The 18,626-nt window shown below is 45.1% G+C and overlaps 2 protein-coding genes across 2 annotated transcripts; one reads left to right on the top strand and one right to left on the bottom strand.

The window, feature by feature from the left end:
• Positions 1,600-3,422, top strand: LOC8084292 (probable fucosyltransferase 8). Its single transcript, XM_002461333.2, has one exon. The coding sequence runs from the start codon at positions 1,611-1,613 to the stop codon at positions 3,303-3,305; it is 1,695 nt and encodes a 564-aa protein (XP_002461378.2). The 5' UTR covers positions 1,600-1,610; the 3' UTR covers positions 3,306-3,422.
• On the bottom strand, positions 5,795-7,773 carry LOC8059883 (probable fucosyltransferase 8). The gene is made up of 2 exons (XM_002459244.2): positions 7,560-7,773; positions 5,795-7,442 (listed from the first exon to the last, which is right to left on the bottom strand). The coding sequence occupies exons 1-2, from the start codon at positions 7,759-7,761 to the stop codon at positions 5,926-5,928; spliced, it is 1,719 nt and encodes a 572-aa protein (XP_002459289.1). The 5' UTR covers positions 7,762-7,773; the 3' UTR covers positions 5,795-5,925.

Below are 18,626 nucleotides of genomic sequence, written 5' to 3'. Positions count from 1 at the left end.
ACACGACAAGGATGACCTATAGATGGTGCGGACTCCTCACTCGGATGAGAACCTCGGGCACGAGTACATGCTTCGTTAACGTCGTCAAGGGCTGCATCTTTTAGCTGCTAGCCTTCACGGACGCGGCCACCGAGAAGCTATACCATACACTCGGCATGTACAAGGTGCAGGTGCTCTCGAACGTGCAGCCGAAGCTAGAGGCGCTCTTCTGCAACAATGTCGCTCTTCTTTGATGAAGAGATAGGCGCCCGCGATGGCTGAGAAGACTTGAAGTGGAGCGACTTGACGCCCGCTGCCACGGCATCCTCGGAGGATTGGGTTATGGACGACACAAATGAACATGCTCTGGTTCATAATCAGCCTTGCCGAAGGGGTACTGGATGTAGGTGGGCGAGCACGAGGAGATAACTATGCTAAGATGTTTTTTTATAAAATTTTATCCTAGTTAGCAGTTACATGAAATGATGTGGATCTCCGATGCACAATTAAACAAGTTCACGGAGGTAGATTTCGAGTTTGTAAGTTTATAGACCTAATGGTCACAGAACCTTTTCTTCCCATAATGCATATCTTCACCTTGTTGGACAGTATAACCCTCACCGTGTCTTTCACCGGCTCTGGATCGTTTAGTCAAAACAAAAGGAAAATCTTCTTATGGCTCCTTCTTAATGACCGCCTTAATACTAGATCCCTCCTTTGTAGAAAGAATATGCACCTACCCTCCTATTGTTGTGTTCTTTGTCATATCAATGCTGAAGAAGATCTTACTCACCTTTTTCTTCATTGCCCTTTTTCAATTTTTTGCTGGTGGAGTCTTTAGGTAACAGTGCCAAATAGTACGAATATTTTCCAAATTATGGAAAGTTTTAAATCTCAGCTTCTTGCACCTTTTTTCATGGATGTAACTATAACAATGTGTTGGGCAATATGGTCCTTGCGCAATGATAAAATTTTCAGAGGCATTGACAATTCTGTTCGCCGCTGCAAGGAGATCTTCAAAAAAGAGTTTGCTCAAGTTATTCTATGAGCAAAGATTGACATGCAACCATTGATGAAGAGATGGCTATAAGCTTATGTATAATTTATTTTATCCTTTTCCACACTTTCTTCGTCTCCTCAACGAGGCTTATAACACATTATACCTTTTGTTTAAATTTTCAATAAAATCCAGTAGGGGTAAAACCCCTTCTGTTTCCTAAAAAAAAGTGGTATAGACGCACAAGTTAAAAGGCCGCCAGTGTATTTAACTCTAAGATAAATCTGTGGACAGATAACTAGACACAGACACTCATCAGAAAAAAAAAAATTGTCCAAAGAGCCTTGCAGTTTCGTCGGAGCATTGTAATATAGAATTCCATTTTCATTATTGGATACAAATGTTACCTGATCCTCGAACTCAGATCGGTCCATTTAGTTTGGTTAATTGGTTTGTCACACAAGTGAAGTACACAAGCGTCAAAGCTACTCAGTTTCGTGCGTTCACCGACAGGAAGTCCAGCTCCAGGTTCTACTACTCTTCAGGTACACGCGGCCGCGTATCCGAGATCGATCGATTAAATGCAGCTCGGTCGTCGGCCATGCGCGCACGGTACAGAGCTGACCGCAGGGAGATGACCACGAGTGGCGCTGCACGCATGGTGCCAAAGCCGGTGGAGCCGTGGCCGATGAGGGAGAAGAAGGCGTATCACCGGGCTTTGCTCGCCGGCAGCCTGACAACGCTGCTGCTCCTCGCGTGCTTCGTCCTCGGCCGGCAGAGCGCATCGTCGGCGGCCTGCTGGCTCCAGATCGATCTCGCCAAGCTCACAGCCATGAACAATGGAAGAGCAGGTACCACGAACGCTCCCCAACGCGGCGACGAGCTCCTCGGCGGGCTTCTCCCGGCGGGGATGGACCGGCGGGCATGCCGGAGCCGTTACGAGTCGTGGCGGTACTACAAGTACTTCCCGTACGCGGCGTCGCCGCATCTCCAGCGCAAGCTGCGCGCCTACGAGGCTCGCCACCGGCGTTGCGCCCCGGGCACGCCGCTCTACGCCAAGTCCGTGGAGCAGCTCCGCTCCGGCCGCAGCGCCGACGCCATGGAGTGCAGCTACGTCGTGTGGCTCCCCTTCGACGGCCTCGGCAACCGCATGCTGTCCATGGTGAGCGGCTTCCTCTACGCGCTGCTCACGGACCGCGTCTTCCTCGTCGCCCTGCCGCCGGACTCCACCGACCTCTTCTGCGAGCCGTTCCCGGGCACGACGTGGCGGCTCCCGGTGGACGACGGCGACTTCCCCGTCGCCAACCTGGTCCCGCGGGGGCAGGACATCGAGAGGTCGTACACGAGGCTCCTCGACGGCAAGGTGATCGGCCCGGACGCGAACGCGACGGCGGCGGGCGTGCCGCCGTACGTGTACCTGAGCATTGGGTGGCAGCTCAAGGACCCGCTCTTCTTCTGCGGCGAGCACCAGCTCGTGCTCGGCAAGGTCAACTGGCTGCTTCTGTACAGTGACCTCTACTTCGCGCCGTCGCTGTACGCGGTGGCCGAGTTCCAGGACGAGCTCCGGCGGCTGTTCCCAGCCAAGGAGAGCGTGAGCCACCTCCTGTCCCGGTACCTCCTCCACCCGACCAACCCCGTGTGGAGTCTGGCCACCAGGTACTACCGCTCGTACCTCGCTCCGGTGAAGCGGAGGATCGGTGTGCAGATCCGGATGTTCCGCTACGGTACCATCCCCGCCGACGACATGTTCAACCAGATCCTCGCATGCTCCCGGCAGGAGAACATACTGCCGGAGACCGACGATGGCGCCGAGGACGACGACGGTGGTGGTGGTGACAAGGCAGTGGCGACGAGGAGCGCCGACAATGGCGGCTCCAACTCCACGGCCATCTTGGTGGCGTCTCTGTACGCGGACTACTACGAGAGGTTGAGGTCGAGGTACTATGTGCATGCGGCCAAGGGCGGCGAGAGGGTGGCCGTGTTCCAGCCGTCGCACGAGGAGCGGCAGGCGACGGCCAACATGGCACACAACCAGAGAGCGCTCGCGGAGATCTATCTGCTCAGCTTCTCCGAGGAGCTTCTCACGTCTGGGACGTCCACGTTCGGGTATGTGAGCAGCAACCTCGCCGGTGTCCGGCCGACGATCTTGCTCACCGCGTATGGACACAAGGTTCCCGATCCGCCGTGCCGGCGGGCCGTGTCCATGGAGCCGTGCAACCTCACGCCGCCTAAGGGCGTGCAGTGCCAGAGCAAGCCCCCGAAGGAGGATGTGGAACGCCACGTCAGAGTCTGCGAGGATTCCAAGAATGGGGTCAAGTTTTTTGACTAAGCAATGCGTTATTAACTTTATTTTTCTTTTTGACAGACACTCAAAAGAGTATCTCATATACGCTATATATCGAGGAAAACAAAGATTAGTATAGAAGATGGATAATAAGATATAAAATGATTTCTAAAAAAAATAAGAGCGCATAAAAAACAAATCGATCCACTTCTTGCTTGAATCTATTGCTTGCCGGATCTTGAAAATCATGCTGAATAAATGGTAAAGAAAAAGAAACAACTGCAAACATCCTCGCTAAACATGGCTTTGAAGACTGCAAAAGTCACTCAAAAAACAAACGGTAAAGAAAAAGAAACACTTACAATATCCTCGCTAAATATAGCTTTGAAGATTGCAGAAGCCACTTGCTGTTAACAACGAGATCTAGTAACCGCTAGAAGAATATCGACCGGAGGAACCCTCTAAGAAACATAGGCTTGAATTTCTTCACCATCAAGACAAGCGTTTTGAAAAATCGGGCCTTGCTAACGAGTTGACTGAAAGAAGATATCTTGATTGTCATATCAAATGTCAGTCAACTGGTTCCCAAGGTAAACACTCTAACTACCAAGATCTAGAAAGAACGAACAGATCTGACTAAACCATGCTCTCAGTAGCCCTTCCTCAATGCCGGATCGAATGTCGTCAAGATAGGAAGAGACCAAAGAGACATTATTCTTATGCACCAACGTCGCCACCTACGTTACACGAGTATGGATACGAGTATCCGATACAATACGTATCGGATACGCGGATACACACTTTCTCAAAAAAAACCCACTAATAAAATGGTGTATCCGAGTATCCGTATCTGCGTATCCGACAAGTATCGGATACGGATACGTCACCTTCCTTGGAGTATCCGTGTAACATAGGTCGCCACCACCTCGTTCATGCCACCAAAAACTAAACCCTACGAGAAACAAAGAACAAACCTAGATCTACGAATTGGTCGAGCCCTACTTCTCTAACCACCGGCAAGATGACCAGATGGGAGGGAGAGTAGAGGGGCACCGAAGTGGTGGCGCTAGAAGCCGGCTAGAGGACGCCTTAGGAGGAGCAGTTGCTGCGTTGGGGTACCATGCTATTAACTTTATTGTTTTTAGATGGGCAAATGCTTGGTTACTATTAATGCACATATCTAAAGATTAGCTAGGGGTTCTAAACTAAATCATTTTTATCTAAATGTGCTTCAAGTATATTTAGGTCTTGTTTAATTTGGCTCCCAACAAAGTGAATGAACTTATAGCTTATTTGGATTCATTAGTACTGATTTTTAGTAGTCCAACTATCAGCTCAAAAGAATCTACCTTAGTAGCTAATAAAAAGTTACTAAGGCCATCCACACGCGATGATGTGGATCTAGGAGCAGCTATCAAGGGGCTAAGACGAGAGGGCAGAAAGGAGGCACGAGCGAGAGGCGTGGATCAGGTGCTCAACTAGTCAAAGCGCATACTCCGGCAATGGTAGCAGAGGAGTGACGGTGGGGAGCAGAGAAGCAACAACTTTAGAGCAAGTATAATAGCATGCTGAATCCGCCCTCTGCTCTAGTTACCGCTGGCCACACCCTGTCATACGACTATAACATCTGGTATCTAGCGACTAGTTCGATCCTCACGCCGCTGCAATGGGTGACGTAGCAAAGATCCAAAAGCTCTTCGCTGACTTCTCCAAGAACGTCCTCGCCAGGATTGACACCATCCACACACAGCTCACTGACGTCAATGTCCGCCTCTCCAACATGGAGAAGGGATGTTCGACAAAGTAGGTGGCAGAGGAGCTCAAGCGTGGTAAGCAAATCCTCGCCATCAAGCTAGAAATCGCCACCTGGGATGCAATGGAGAAAGGCGGTTGCGGCTTTCTCAAGGAGCAGACTGACAACTGTAGCACACAGACGATGCGGGAGATCACCGACAATTTAGAGGCCAACCTCATCTGCAAGGACGAGCCCAAACTAGAGATCTGTGGTGCCAAGCACTTTCCCTGCATTGGAAATCCACCCCCATAAAGCTCACCTTCGCCACGTATGATAGCGAGGATCCCTTCCATTGCTCAACTGCGGACCACTGAGAGCGTGAAAACATGGTACACCTCTTACCATCTGACAGGTACTGGACAACAGTGGTACATGCATGATACTTTTGTAGGACAATGATGTGACAGACTGGATACTTTTGTAGGACAATGATGTGACGGACTGGGCGAGCTTTGCTCGGTGTATCAACGAGCGCTTCGGACACCGACCAGGCGCAACCCCTTAGGCGAGACCGCCTCCCTAAGGAAGACGAGCACCGTTGACGACTGCATGGAGTGCTTCCTGGCTTGCGCTGGCAACCTTGACGATCGAGCGCTAGCTAGTCAACTTCTACACCGCTGGACTAGTGGAGCCGCTAAAGACGAACGACGAGATGCTCAACTTGCAGGACATGAAAACGGCCATGTCACTTACACGGGCGTAGCCTTAGATAAAAAATGGTCCAATTATCTTAGCGAGATGAGGCCGATCCATTATTAGTTTTAGAACCCCTAGGTAGTTCATATTTTCGTGGCATCATGCCATCATGCATGGGTCTTACAAGTTACACTTAACAGTTTATGTAAGGAAATAAAGTTAGTAGCGGGTTGGTTAGTCAAAAAACTTGACCGTGTCCTTGGGAGAATCCTCACAGACTCTGAGGTGGCGTGCCAGGTCCTCCTTGTCCACCGGCTTGCCCTGGCACTGCACTCCCAGCAGGGGCGGCGTGAGGTTGCACGGCTCCATGGACACTGCCCGCCGGCACGGCGGCTCGGGAACCTTGTGGCCAAACGCGGTGAGCAGCATCGTCGGCCGGACGCCGGCGAGGCTGCTGCTCACGTACCCGAACGTGGACCTCCCGGACGTGAGAAGCTCCTCCGAGAAGCTGAGCAGGTAGATCTCCGCAAGCGCTCTCTGGTTGTGCGCCGAGTTACCCGTCGCCTGCCGCTCCTCGTGCGACGGCTGGAACACGGCCACCGTCTCGCCGCCCTTCGCCGCGTGCTCGTAGTACCTCGACTTGAGCCTCTCGTAGTAGTCCGCATACAGAGACGCCACCAAGATGGCAGTGGAGTTGGAGCCGCCAGCATTGTCGCCATTGCCACTCCTCATCGCCGCCGCCTGCTCGTCACCAGCACCGTCGTCGACGTCGGTCTCCGGCAATAAGTTCTCCTGCCGCGAGCACGCGAGGATCTGGTTGTACATGTCGTCGGCGGGGATGGAGCCATAGCCGAACATCCTGACCTGCACACCGATCCTCCGCTTCGCCGGAGCGAGGTACGAGCGGTAGTACCTGGCGACCAACCTCCACACGGGTTTCGTCGGGTGGAAGAGGTACCGGGACAGGAGGTGGCTCACGCTCTCCTTCGCCGGGAACAGCCGCCGGAGCTCATCCTGAAACTCGGCCACCGCGTACAGCGACGGGGCAAAGTAGAGGTCGCTGTACTGCAGCAGCCAGTTGACCTTACGGAGCACGAGCTGGTGCTCGCCGCAGAAGAAGATGGAGTCCTTGAGGCGCGGCCCCAAGCTCAGGTACACATACGGCGGCGGCGGCGCTCCCGCCGGCGCCGTCGCGTTCATGTCCGGGCCGATCACCTTGGCGTCGAGGAGCCTCGTGTACGACTTGTCCATGTCCTGGCTCCGCGGGAACAGGTTGGCGACGGGGAAGTCGCCGTCGTCCATGGGGAGCCGCCACGTCGTGCCCGGGAACGGCTCGCAGAAGAGGTCGGCGGTGTCCCTGGGCAGGGCGACGAGGAAGACGCGGCCCGTGAGCAGCGCGTAGAGGAAGCCGCTCACCATGGACAGCATGCGGTTGCCGAGGCCGTCCATGGGGAGCCACACGACGTAGCTGCACTCCATGCCGCCGTCGTCGGCGCCGCGGCCGGACCGGAGCTGCTCGACGGACTTGGCGAAGAGCGGCGTTCCAGGGGCGCACCGCCGGTGCCGAGCCTCGTAGTCGCGCAGCTTGCGCTGGAGGTGCCGCGACGCCGCGTACGGGAAGTACTTGTAGTATCGCCACGTCTCGTACCGGCTCGGGCACGACCGCCGGTCCATGCCCGCCGGGAGAAGCCCGCCGAGGAGCTCGTCGCCGCCATGCTGCTGTGGAGCGTTCGTCGTCGTAAACCCTGGAGCTGGAGAGGGAGGTGAAATGAAGGTGACACTGAGCTTATTAGTAGCATGCAATAACAGAGCTGCAAACGCGGAATGACATGGAGACGTGACGTCGAGACACGAGTGACTGTACGTACCTTGCTGTGTTCCATTGTACGTACACGAGTTGAGCTTGGTGAGATCGATCTGCAGCCAGGCCGTTGACGAGGCGCTGTCTCGGCTGAGGACGAAGCACGCGAGGAGCAGCAGCGTCGTCAGGCTGCCGACGAGCAAAGCCCGGCGGCACAGCTTGTCCGTCGCCGGCCTTGGCACTGCTGCAGCGTCACTGGTCGTCGTCATCTCCGTCGATCAGCTCTGTGTACGTACTGTGTGCGCTTGCTTGGCAGACGCTGCATTTAATGGATATGCGGCCGGGCGCGCGGTTGCATGCGTGCACAGGAAGAGTAGTATGTACAAGCTGGAGTTGGAGGTTCATCCATAGGTGGAACTGTGGAAATCTGTAATTTTGGCTGTGTACATCCCTGGACGTAGAGATTGGATATTAATTACTTTTTATCCAAAAAATCCATAGGTGGAAATATGAGAATCAATTTAAAAATGTATTTCGGTCGTTTATTTTTTTTAAAACTTAGCACATGCATAATGGATACAAATATGTATGTACTCACACCAAAAGGTTAAGATGCAAAATCAATCTAGAAAAAATCATACAAATATGAGGTTCATTGCACTAATAAAAGGCAAAATCCAGGAATTTTGTCTTTTAATGCACAATAAACCTAAAATTTGACATTTTTGTATGAAATTTTCAATTGCGAATTTGAATTCTAAACTTTCATGCGAGTAGATATGAGCATGCACTATGGATGTGCCAAAGTTTCGAATTTTTTTTCAGGACTGAAATTTTTTTTTCAATTGGTTTACATGTTTCCTCCTAATAATACATGATTTCAATATGGTGTATTTTGTCTCCTCTTCGTAGTAGTTGCACGAACTAACATGGGAGGTTAGAGTGATGGGGCTGTGCGGTATTTGCACTGGCTCATATGAAACTGCAACTTACCATGGTGTAGGTGGTGGGGAATTAATAGTTGATTGTGGTATATACACCAAGGTAAAGATCGAGCACCTAGGCAACGGATCTAGTTGCTAGTGCTATGTTTGATGGGTGTTCCGACGTAGCAGGGTGGCATAGGTAGTATATAGAGAGCGTGGCGGAGAGAGATGCACGACGTCATTGACATGGAGGTTAAGGAGGTCGTTGGGGAGGATACTAATGCAATAGACTCTTTTGCCTTCATTAGCAACGGTAGCAGTGGTTAGAGAGAGAGATGCACGATTACCCTAGCGGATGTGGCATCACGACTGGAGGAGTGTACGTAGCTCCGGAGGTGGTGGACCTAGGTAGTTGCACATTAGTGAAGAAGAAAATCAGATAGAGAGGACATGTGAGCCCCATATGTCAGATGTATAGTTAGTTGCTATGCGGACAATTTATTCTAAAAGACAGTAATTTGACGCCCTATCTAGTCTAGTTAACAAGTTTGAGGATTTGAATGTGCAATTTTAAAAGTTGGAAATCTAAATATCACTGTTGTGCAATTTAAAAAAAAGTAAAAATGAAGTTTACTCTAAATAAAATATGTCAGATGAGAAGTTAGAGGAAATGCTTTGTTGCCAACATCGAATAATTAGGTAAAATATTGATGCTCTTTCTATAGAGTTAGTTAAACTGAAAATAATTTAACTTACAATAACTCTAGAAGTACATTAATTATATATGTTGATTCAACGTAATATCTTCTTCAGTTGATTGACACGCCCTTGTTCCAGTGAGTCGTCGATCTGCCGGCCAATCAGGAATTGAAACCTCTGTGGGAGTAGATTTCACTTCATATACTGTGCAGAATTTTCGGCATCGACTTCACTACTGATTGCTGAGTTAACTAAGGCCAGTTCCAACGGAGTTTTATGAACATTAAATATGTTGATGTGGCACCGTATTAATGAAGAGAGACTAGATATGAGTTTTATAGAAGTAGAGAGAGTTTTATGGGGATGAAGCTATGAAATGTTTTCAAAATATACATATGTTGGAAACTGAGCTATGAAATCTACACTGACGATGAGGATGGCCTAAGGGAAATCACACCCTAGAAGACCATGATTATTACTTTTACTTGCCTCAAGTCATACAAAAAATTATAAAAAGAAACCTTGTTTTCAAGAAATAGTTTTTATCTAATCATATGTTTTCTCTCTCCTCTATTATCTACTTATATCACATTTCTTACTATCTTGATTTCTGTGTAGACATATTTTCTTATAATAAACTATTTCCTTCGTTTTTAATGTTAACACCACATCTTATTTTGTTAACTAATACTCCCTCTATATCTATAAAGAATGTCGTTTTGGACAAGATTTGAGTCAGATATTAGGAATATAAATCATAAATATTTTTTATGTTATTGATTTTGGAAATGTGAAAACCATATGAACGCAAGGAGTCAAAGTTAGATTTTCAAAAAATATTCATAAAAATATACATATACTACTTTTTGATAAATAATTTTATAAAAACAAGGAGTCAAAGTTAGATTTTTGAGACCATGTTATTGTTCTAAATGACTTTTCTTTACGGGTATGAAGAAAAAACGTATAGAAATCATCCTAATTTTTAGGTTTCTGTGAAGCCATATTTTTCCTGCTGGAAAGTAGGAGACCAGTGCCCTCGCTCTATCCAGTCTTGAGGCCATATATGCCATGTGCACAAAAAGACACGGAAGCTAGGGAACCAGCTGAGGAAGCTGCACTCAACAATACTCCTGGACGAGAGGATACTTGTAGCGAACGTAATTACAACGTACAGCAGCAACTATATGCGTTAAAAGTAACACTGATGTCTTTTGTTTAATAAAATACGTGCCGGTTCGGAAAAAAGTAATACTGATGTGGAAAGAGGCTACAGTCCTAGTTAGGAAACCGTTTCAATCCCGGTTTCTCAGCTGGGTCTGCAATTCCGAAACTAAATAAAGTCTCCTCATTTTAGTCCCGCGTTAGTGAATTGGGAGTAAATTAGGCTTTTTAGTCTTGGTTGATAACATCAATTATGAGTAACGGGGCTTCTAGGCTGGGCTCAGAGATGGACATCTTTAGTCTTGGTTAGTGTTTAGTGGGTTCTATATTTGATCGTCAGTAGAGAGTGGATTTTGTGGTCTTCAAAGCCTTGTATGGCGAGAACGCACCGAAAAAACACATGAACTCCTAATATTAGGAAGTATATACATGTACGATAATTGAAGCATCATGCACCCACTCTTTCACTTTCTTTAGTTGACTGACGCGCCCTTATTCTCCACTCTGGATCCTCGCCGTCGTCGATTTCAGCCAAAGAGTCGTCGGTCGCTCTGGATCCTCGCCGTCGTACAATCAGGATGTACTACGTGGAGTATACGGTGCAACCTAGCGCAACCCAAGAACAAACCACACAACCAACCTACTCCAAAATCGTCCAAATCTGTGTGCTGTGCACTGTGCAGGAGTAGATTTCAATTCATATGCATGCATATAGTTGTGGAGAATTTTTGGCATTGACTTGGCTGATGAGGTGCTGACTAAGGCAGCCTCTCTCTAAGCGATCCAGTACTTGACTCTCTTGTGGCCATGCATGCATGTGCACAGGACAGGGAAGCAGGGAACCAGCTACTCAAGATTCAAGAACATACTACACACTGCACGGTGCTCAAGGAAGGAGAATACATACTTTTGTAGTAAACGTAGTTACAACGTTACAGCTGCAACTACGTAGGACGTACGTAAAGTCAAGTACTGTACTCAAGTGGAAAGATTTTGTAGTACTGTCGAAATGGAGGCTAGGACGATGCAATACTGTTAAGCATGGATCAAAGAAAAAAAAATAGCAGACTATAGCGGCACTATAGCTACTAGACAGGCTGACCGCTAAACTATTTGTATTTTTTTTTGCTATTATAACTTTTACCGTTATTACGCGCTCTAGAGCCACTATATTGTATTTGTTATAACAAATTTCACCGCTATTATGCGCTATAGCGCCGCTATGATAAATCTTCTCAATTCAACTCTCAAAACTCCATCTTAGACTAGATTATCATTTAACATTTATAACTAATTTGGTAGTTTAGACAATGAAACATTCATGAACCATGCTGTAATGTCATATTGGTATTTTGTAATGTTACCTAGACTTATGAAAAAATATTTTTATTCAACAAAATTCATATTTATCATGTCCTTTTCATCAATTACTCGTGTTTTTCATATATATATTTTTTTTATAAAAACGCTATCTGTCATAGTGCCGCTATAGCACCGCAATAGCTGCATAGCTGCTAAAAAATTTGCCGCTATTTTCAATAACCTGCTATTTTAAACTTTGGCATGGATGCATGCCCAAACAAAAGGACCAAAATGACTAGCAAAGCAATAATATACTTCCTTTTTGTCCCTAAAACAGTATCTCTGTGGGGTTTATGGTGGTCAAACTTTCTTAAATTTGATTAGCTTTATAGAAAATACAAGCAACTTTTATATTTCAAATAAGTATATTATTACAAAAACATATTCAACGATTCATTTCATGATAGTAATTATGCCTCATAAATAATATTTTTTTTCTTATATATATTTGGTCAAAGTGAAAAATATTTAATTTCTTAGGGAGTGAGAATGACACATTTTATGAGAAGGAGAGATTATATATGAAGCCACTGGCGGAGCCACCGCCCGGCCACCCCAGGCGGCCGGCTGAGCTCCTCGCCAAAATTTAAAAGGAAAATTTCTTTATTTTTATATAGAATTCTGTAATTTTATAACTAAATATTCTTGTTTAATGAGAATTGTCCGGAATTCTAAAAGCTTCTAGCTTCACCACTGTATGAAGCAAGTGTATTTCATGATTTCTGGACTACATCAAGGAATTAGTGCGGCCTCAGCTAATTATATTATATCTAAGCAGACTTTTTTGGCTGAAGATGTAAGCCAAAGCACCAGACATCGAGGTCGTCTGATCCTCAGTTATAGAAGTCAATTGTGTAATTTGTCAAGCCAACACTTGAGTAAATTCAAGCGAATGCTTCCGGTCCAAATTTTGTGGGCATGGAAATTAAGAGCGTGTTTGGTACGTAGGCTAGTTCCGGCTTTTTGAGTCGGCTCCGTAATGGTTGTTCGTCAGGTAGAACGCAAAATGCACCTTCGGGCCGAGCTCCTAGTAAACCAGAATTGTTTTCGTTTCTTTTGGGCCTCGCTCATGGAGAAACAAGGACCTTGTTTAGTTAGCGACCGTAACACTTTCATTTGTACTTAGTAATTATTGTCCAATTATAGACTAACTAGACTCAAAAAATTCATCTTAAAAATTACAGGCAAATTGTGCAATTAGTATCTTTTATCTATATTTAATGCTCCATGCACATGTCGCAAGATTCAATGTGACGAATAATCTTGATAATTTTTGGGAACTAAGACCCTGTTTGGTTTGGGGTGATTTTTTATCACCCATCACATCGAATATTTGGACACATGCGTGAAGTACTAAATATAGACTATTTACAAAACTAAAAATACAGCTAGAAGATAATTTGCGAGACGAATCTTTTAAGCCTAATTAACCTATTATTGGACACTAAATGCGAAATAAAATAAAAATACTACACTACCTATTAAATTTTATCACCCCAACCAAACACCCCCTAAACTAGGCCAAGGCCAAAGTCTAATGTTAGGAAAGCACCTACATTCTTCGTGCAAGATCACGACGCCATGGTCATGACTACTAAGATGGTAATATGGGACAAGTGCCAAATAAAAAACACTCGGTAAAGTTCTTTGTCGAGTGTTTTTTTGTACTTGGCAATTCTTTGATGAGTGTTTTTTGACACTCGGTAAAGAGCTTTTTTCCCTAATGTTTTTCTTGTGGCACTCGACAAAGAAAATTTCAAAGCACATTTTGAAGCAGTAAATGAATTCAAATGAAAAAAAATTCAACAATAAAGTTATATAACTCATCAAGATGTACATTGTTTGTTTTGGTCATTTCTTCATATGACAAAGTGAAGTTAAATTTGTTTACACATCTTTATATATTTCTCTTTTAGTTTATGAAACTACAAAAGAGATATATGAGATTTGTAAATAATGTTACAACCATAATGTTGGATGAACATATGACCAAACAACCAAAATAAACTTTGTAAATCTTGAGAAGTAGGCAACTTTTTCATTTGAATCCATCTTGTCATGCAAAACTGCATTTGAATTTAAAAATTTAAAAATTTAAAAATTTGAATTTTTCAAATGTTCTCATAAGGAAAAACAACCAAAATAAACTTTATAGATCTCGAAAAGTTATAAAACTTTGTAGTTGACAACTTTTTTATTTGAATTCATCTTGTCATACAAAAGTGCGTTTGAATTTGAAAACTTTAAAATTCGATTTTTTTTTCATATGACCTCGGATGGAGAAACATTCTAAACAAAAAGTGTAGATCTCGAAAAGTTGTAAAACTTTATTGTCAATAAATTTTTTATTTGGATTTGTTTAGGGCATCAAATAAGCAATTTACACTTGATTTAGTATAATATGTGGGAACGAAAATGACCTATAGGCACATGTGAATGTGTAGTTGTTAGAGGAGGTATCGTGTGAGGGGGAGGTCATGGGTTCGAATTCCGCCGGCCACGTAGCCATTTGAAAAATGCTATGACTTATGACTTCGACTGATCCGGGTAGGCACGCGCTGGCCGGTGGAGGCCTCCCTTGATTAATTTTTTTTTCTGTTTTTTTGGGTTTTTTTCAGTTTAAACTTTGCCAAGTGTCGGGCACTTAGTAAAGGCTTTGCCGAGTATCTGACAAAAGACACTTGGTAAAGAGCTCTTTGACGATGGTTTTTTTTTGCCGAGTGTAATATAGGCTTTGCTAAGTGCCCCAAGCACTCGGCAAAGAAGATCAATCTGGTATGTGGCTGCCCTACTGGTCTGGAAGAACCAGATTGCCCCATGTAAGCAAAGGAATAAGATCAACAATTATTATTGATCAATTAAGTTCGACATAAATGAAACATGAATCAAAATAAATGGTATAAGGTAGCAGTTAAGTTAAATTGAATCAATTTTCCTTTTGAAAGAGTGTCATTTGCTTACAGAAAAAGCTTTGAACACATGATGACAGGGTTTATTACCTGACTTCTTCCCGATGGTCTGGCCATTCCATGATTCAAATCTGACAGCAAGAGCAGCACATCATAAATAATTTCAAACATCATCCGATGACAGTAAGAGATTAGCACAAGATAGCAGGCTGCAAGACATATTACCTGGTGGTTTCACTGGCAGATACATGCCGTTTCCATTATGATACATGGGGATATAATATCCAGCTGGGATAGCAACAAAGGGTGACACAACATAGCTGATGAGACAAGATACAAATAAATTTAGGAAGGAAAATATAATATTATTATCCGCCGGTCACGTAGCTATGCGAAAAATGCTGTGACTTACGATTTTGATTGAGACGGGTGGGCGTGTACTGGCCAGTGGTGGCCTCCCTCGATTAATTTTGTTTCTAATTTTTTTGGATTTTTTTTCGAGTTTGAACTTTGCCGAGTGTTAGGCACTCAGTAAAGGTTTTGTCGAGTGACCGACAAAAGACACTTGGTAAAGAGCTCTTTGTCGAAATTTTTTGCCAAGTGTGTGGTACTCGGCAAAGCATTTGCGAGTGTAATATGGGCTTTGTTGATGAGTGCTTCAAGCACTCGGCAAAGAGTCTCAATCCGCTATGTGGCTGCGCTGCTAGCTAGTCTAGAAGAACCAGATCGATTGCCCCATCTGAGCAAAGGAATAGTTATCATTGATCAATTAAGTTCGACATAAATGAAACATGAATTAGAATAAATGGTATAAGGTAGCAGTTAAGTTAATTGAATCAAATTTTCTTTTGAAAGAGTGTACAGAAGATGGTCTTGCCATTCCATGATTCAAATCTGACAGCAAGAGCAGCACATCATAAATAATTTCGAACATCTTGTGATGACAGTAAGAGATTAGCACAAGATAGCAGGCTGCAAGACATATTAATTACTTGGTGGTTTCACTGGCAGATACATGCCGTTTCCATTATGATGCATGGGGATATAATATCCAGCTGGGGTAGCAACAACGGGCGACACAACATATATAGCTGATGAGACAAGATGCAAATAAATTTAGGAAGGAAAATATAATGTTATTATCCAACGCTGAAATGTAAAACATTATATATGTGCCGTGATAGCTTATAATTTGAGATAACCTTGAAGCTGGAATAGCAAAAGTGTTATTTATTTGTGCCTCGCATGACGTACGGTCCCAGCTTGTGGTATAAGAAGAATGAGCAGGCTGCAGTAGGCACCATTACTAGCACGGACGTACTGGTGGTCAGCTGTTTACTATTGATCTTAATTAATTAAGCAAGTGGTAGAGAGCATCTGCACATGTCACGTATACATACACACGCATGCACTCACACATATACACGCACACACGCGTGCACACACACGCACGCAACACGCAGACACACGCGCGCGCGCACCCACACCCCCACACACATATAGACGCGCCCACACATATGCACCCCACCACACACGCAACACACACACGAACACACACACACACACACACACACACACAACACACACACACACACACACACACACACACACACACACACACACACACACACACACACACACACACTCACCAGCACACGCACGCGCGGCGATCGAGGACGATCTCGCCCAGGACGCCATCGGGGAGGCTGCTGATCCGGTTGGTGAGGCGTTGTTCCTCCTCAAGTCTCCTCTTTCTTGGCTCTGGTGACCATCCACATGGCCATGGCGCGCGCGGCACGGTGGCACACAGGAGCAGTTTGCCATCTTGATCCATCTGAAGGCTCCGCATGTGCCAGCGTGGGTGAGCACCTGATCACCACTGGATCTGGTGATTGTGCTCGATCGATCGACGACAGCGGGAGCATGTCTGGCCTAAACTTGCGCTCCTGAAGCGCGCCATGAGGTTCGTGATCGAAAATCATGACCCTAGCATCCGGCTCTCCGTCGTCACCTTCTCCTCGTCAGCCTGCAGGCTATCCCGCACCAGAAGATGATCACCTTCGGACAGCCGCAGTTGCTGCAGGCTGCCGACTCGAACGTCACCTTTCTAAGCTAGCTAGTCGCGCCCAGCTCCTTGCTGATGCGCTAGTCGCTGGTGCAGGCGCTGACTGCGCCGGCAGGACGATTAGGGGCGCAGCCCTAACTGTTGTGGTCGTGGATCTCCATCTCAAGCTGCTGGCGCTAGAGCTTCTGGTATGCCCTATCTCTCTTGGCACGGGCAATGTCCCGCACTCTGAGAGAAGAACACAATGAGCCTTGTTGTTTGGAGATGATATCCTCCAGCAAGCCTGAGCAGGAGGAGATCTTTTCCAGCTCACTGTTGAGCTGGAGCTCGACTTTACTAATCTTTGCATCTAGAACCCCAATCTGCAAGCAGGCGCTGAGAGAAGAAGCTAATATACTCCTCCTAAGTGATAATCATGCAATAGCGCACCACCTAATATAATGCAATCGAAAAAGGGACAACAAACGTGAACAAGCACATACGTACTTCATGCACGACGTTGCGCTCGTACACAGTCATCATCTTGTGTTCCTGAACAGGGCTGGAGAAGGTTGCTTTTCAGGGTGGAGCCGCAGCCATGCCCGCTGCGGATAACCTTGCCTTTTGAATGACGATCGATCTCTTGTGTCTTTGATGGCTATGCCTATACATGTTCATGAGATATATGAGTAAGAAACCTATTGAGTGTCTGTAGGAACATTGCTAATTGAGCATGGTTGCATCCAAGAGCTCTCAAGGTGCGTCCTTTGCCCTCCATGAATGAAAATATATTGGTATTTTTTCTCAACATTATCCATAAAACATAATATTTACAATGTAGCAATAAACCATAGTGCCTGTTTCTAGGCCCCATAATTTTTATCTTGATTAAATATTTTTCATCATACTGCTGCTGATGTGTATAGCTGAAAATCAAGATGGATATGGGTGATGAAAATGTTTTGTTGCAGCAGAAACTCATATAGTTATATGGCATTCTATTCTTTGATGGTAATGAGATTTTCTCCATGTGGTTTGCTTGTGGATAAGAAACACCTCTACATGAATGCTAACATTTGCTTCTTACAAACCGAGAGAAGCACGTTCATTTTTCACTTCCATTGCAAGTTGAAGTTCAAGAATAGAAATGCAGGTCCTACATATGTACAGACAAGCACAATCAACATTGACTGGAATCATCAATGTTTAATATCGTTTAGGGACCAATCTCATCCATTTACATACCATGCATAACAAAAAAGAATTCCTATGCTTATTTTTTTTGTGACTTAAGCCAATGAGATGTAGCGCATTCAATTTTCAGAGAAAAGGCTTAAAGTTTAAGTTGTGCGAGTATCACTACAAGAAATCTGGACTTCTATGACGATTGCCAGATGATAGAGCATCTATTTGTCATAAACAGAGGCTGTTTATGATGATTGTTCATATGATGACAACTGTCAGTGACCAAGCTGTGTGTTCGTCATAAACATCGTCACAGTATACTCAGCATGGCCTTTGCGATGATAGATCATGATAATAGTTGATCGTCATAAAATATAGGACTACTATAATTTTTTTTTTAAAAAATATTATCTTATTCTACATAGCTGCTGGTCCACACATCATGTGTTCCAGGTGAACTTTTCCGTCCACGTCAGCTCTAAGTCTTAGGATTGATGGGAAAATTTTCAAAAAAGAAAAACAAAAAATGGCATTTTGATGAGCTTTGAACACATGCCCTTTTGGTATGGTAAACTAGATGAGTAGTAAACCAAATGGACCATCGTTTTATGGTGCCCGCTGCAGCATTCTGAATTCATTTGTTCTGCAGAGTCTGGATGGAAAGAAAAAACATTAAAAAAAAGAAAAACTGGTATATAAAATATGTGGCGTTGGTCTTGAACCTTGTTATTTAAGCGTTCTGACTTCTATATGCTACCTGGATGGTGGGGGAAAACCAATCAAAAAAACAGGTGTATAAGGGGTTCGAACATGTTTTTGTCTATTTTATTTTTTAAAAAATTTTA

This window comes from Sorghum bicolor, chromosome 2, assembly GCF_000003195.3.
Source record: "Sorghum bicolor cultivar BTx623 chromosome 2, Sorghum_bicolor_NCBIv3, whole genome shotgun sequence".
NCBI classification, from domain to species: domain Eukaryota; kingdom Viridiplantae; phylum Streptophyta; class Magnoliopsida; order Poales; family Poaceae; genus Sorghum; species Sorghum bicolor.
Note: the sequence above shows the minus strand (reverse complement) of the source record. Positions and strands in the feature narration are given on the sequence as shown.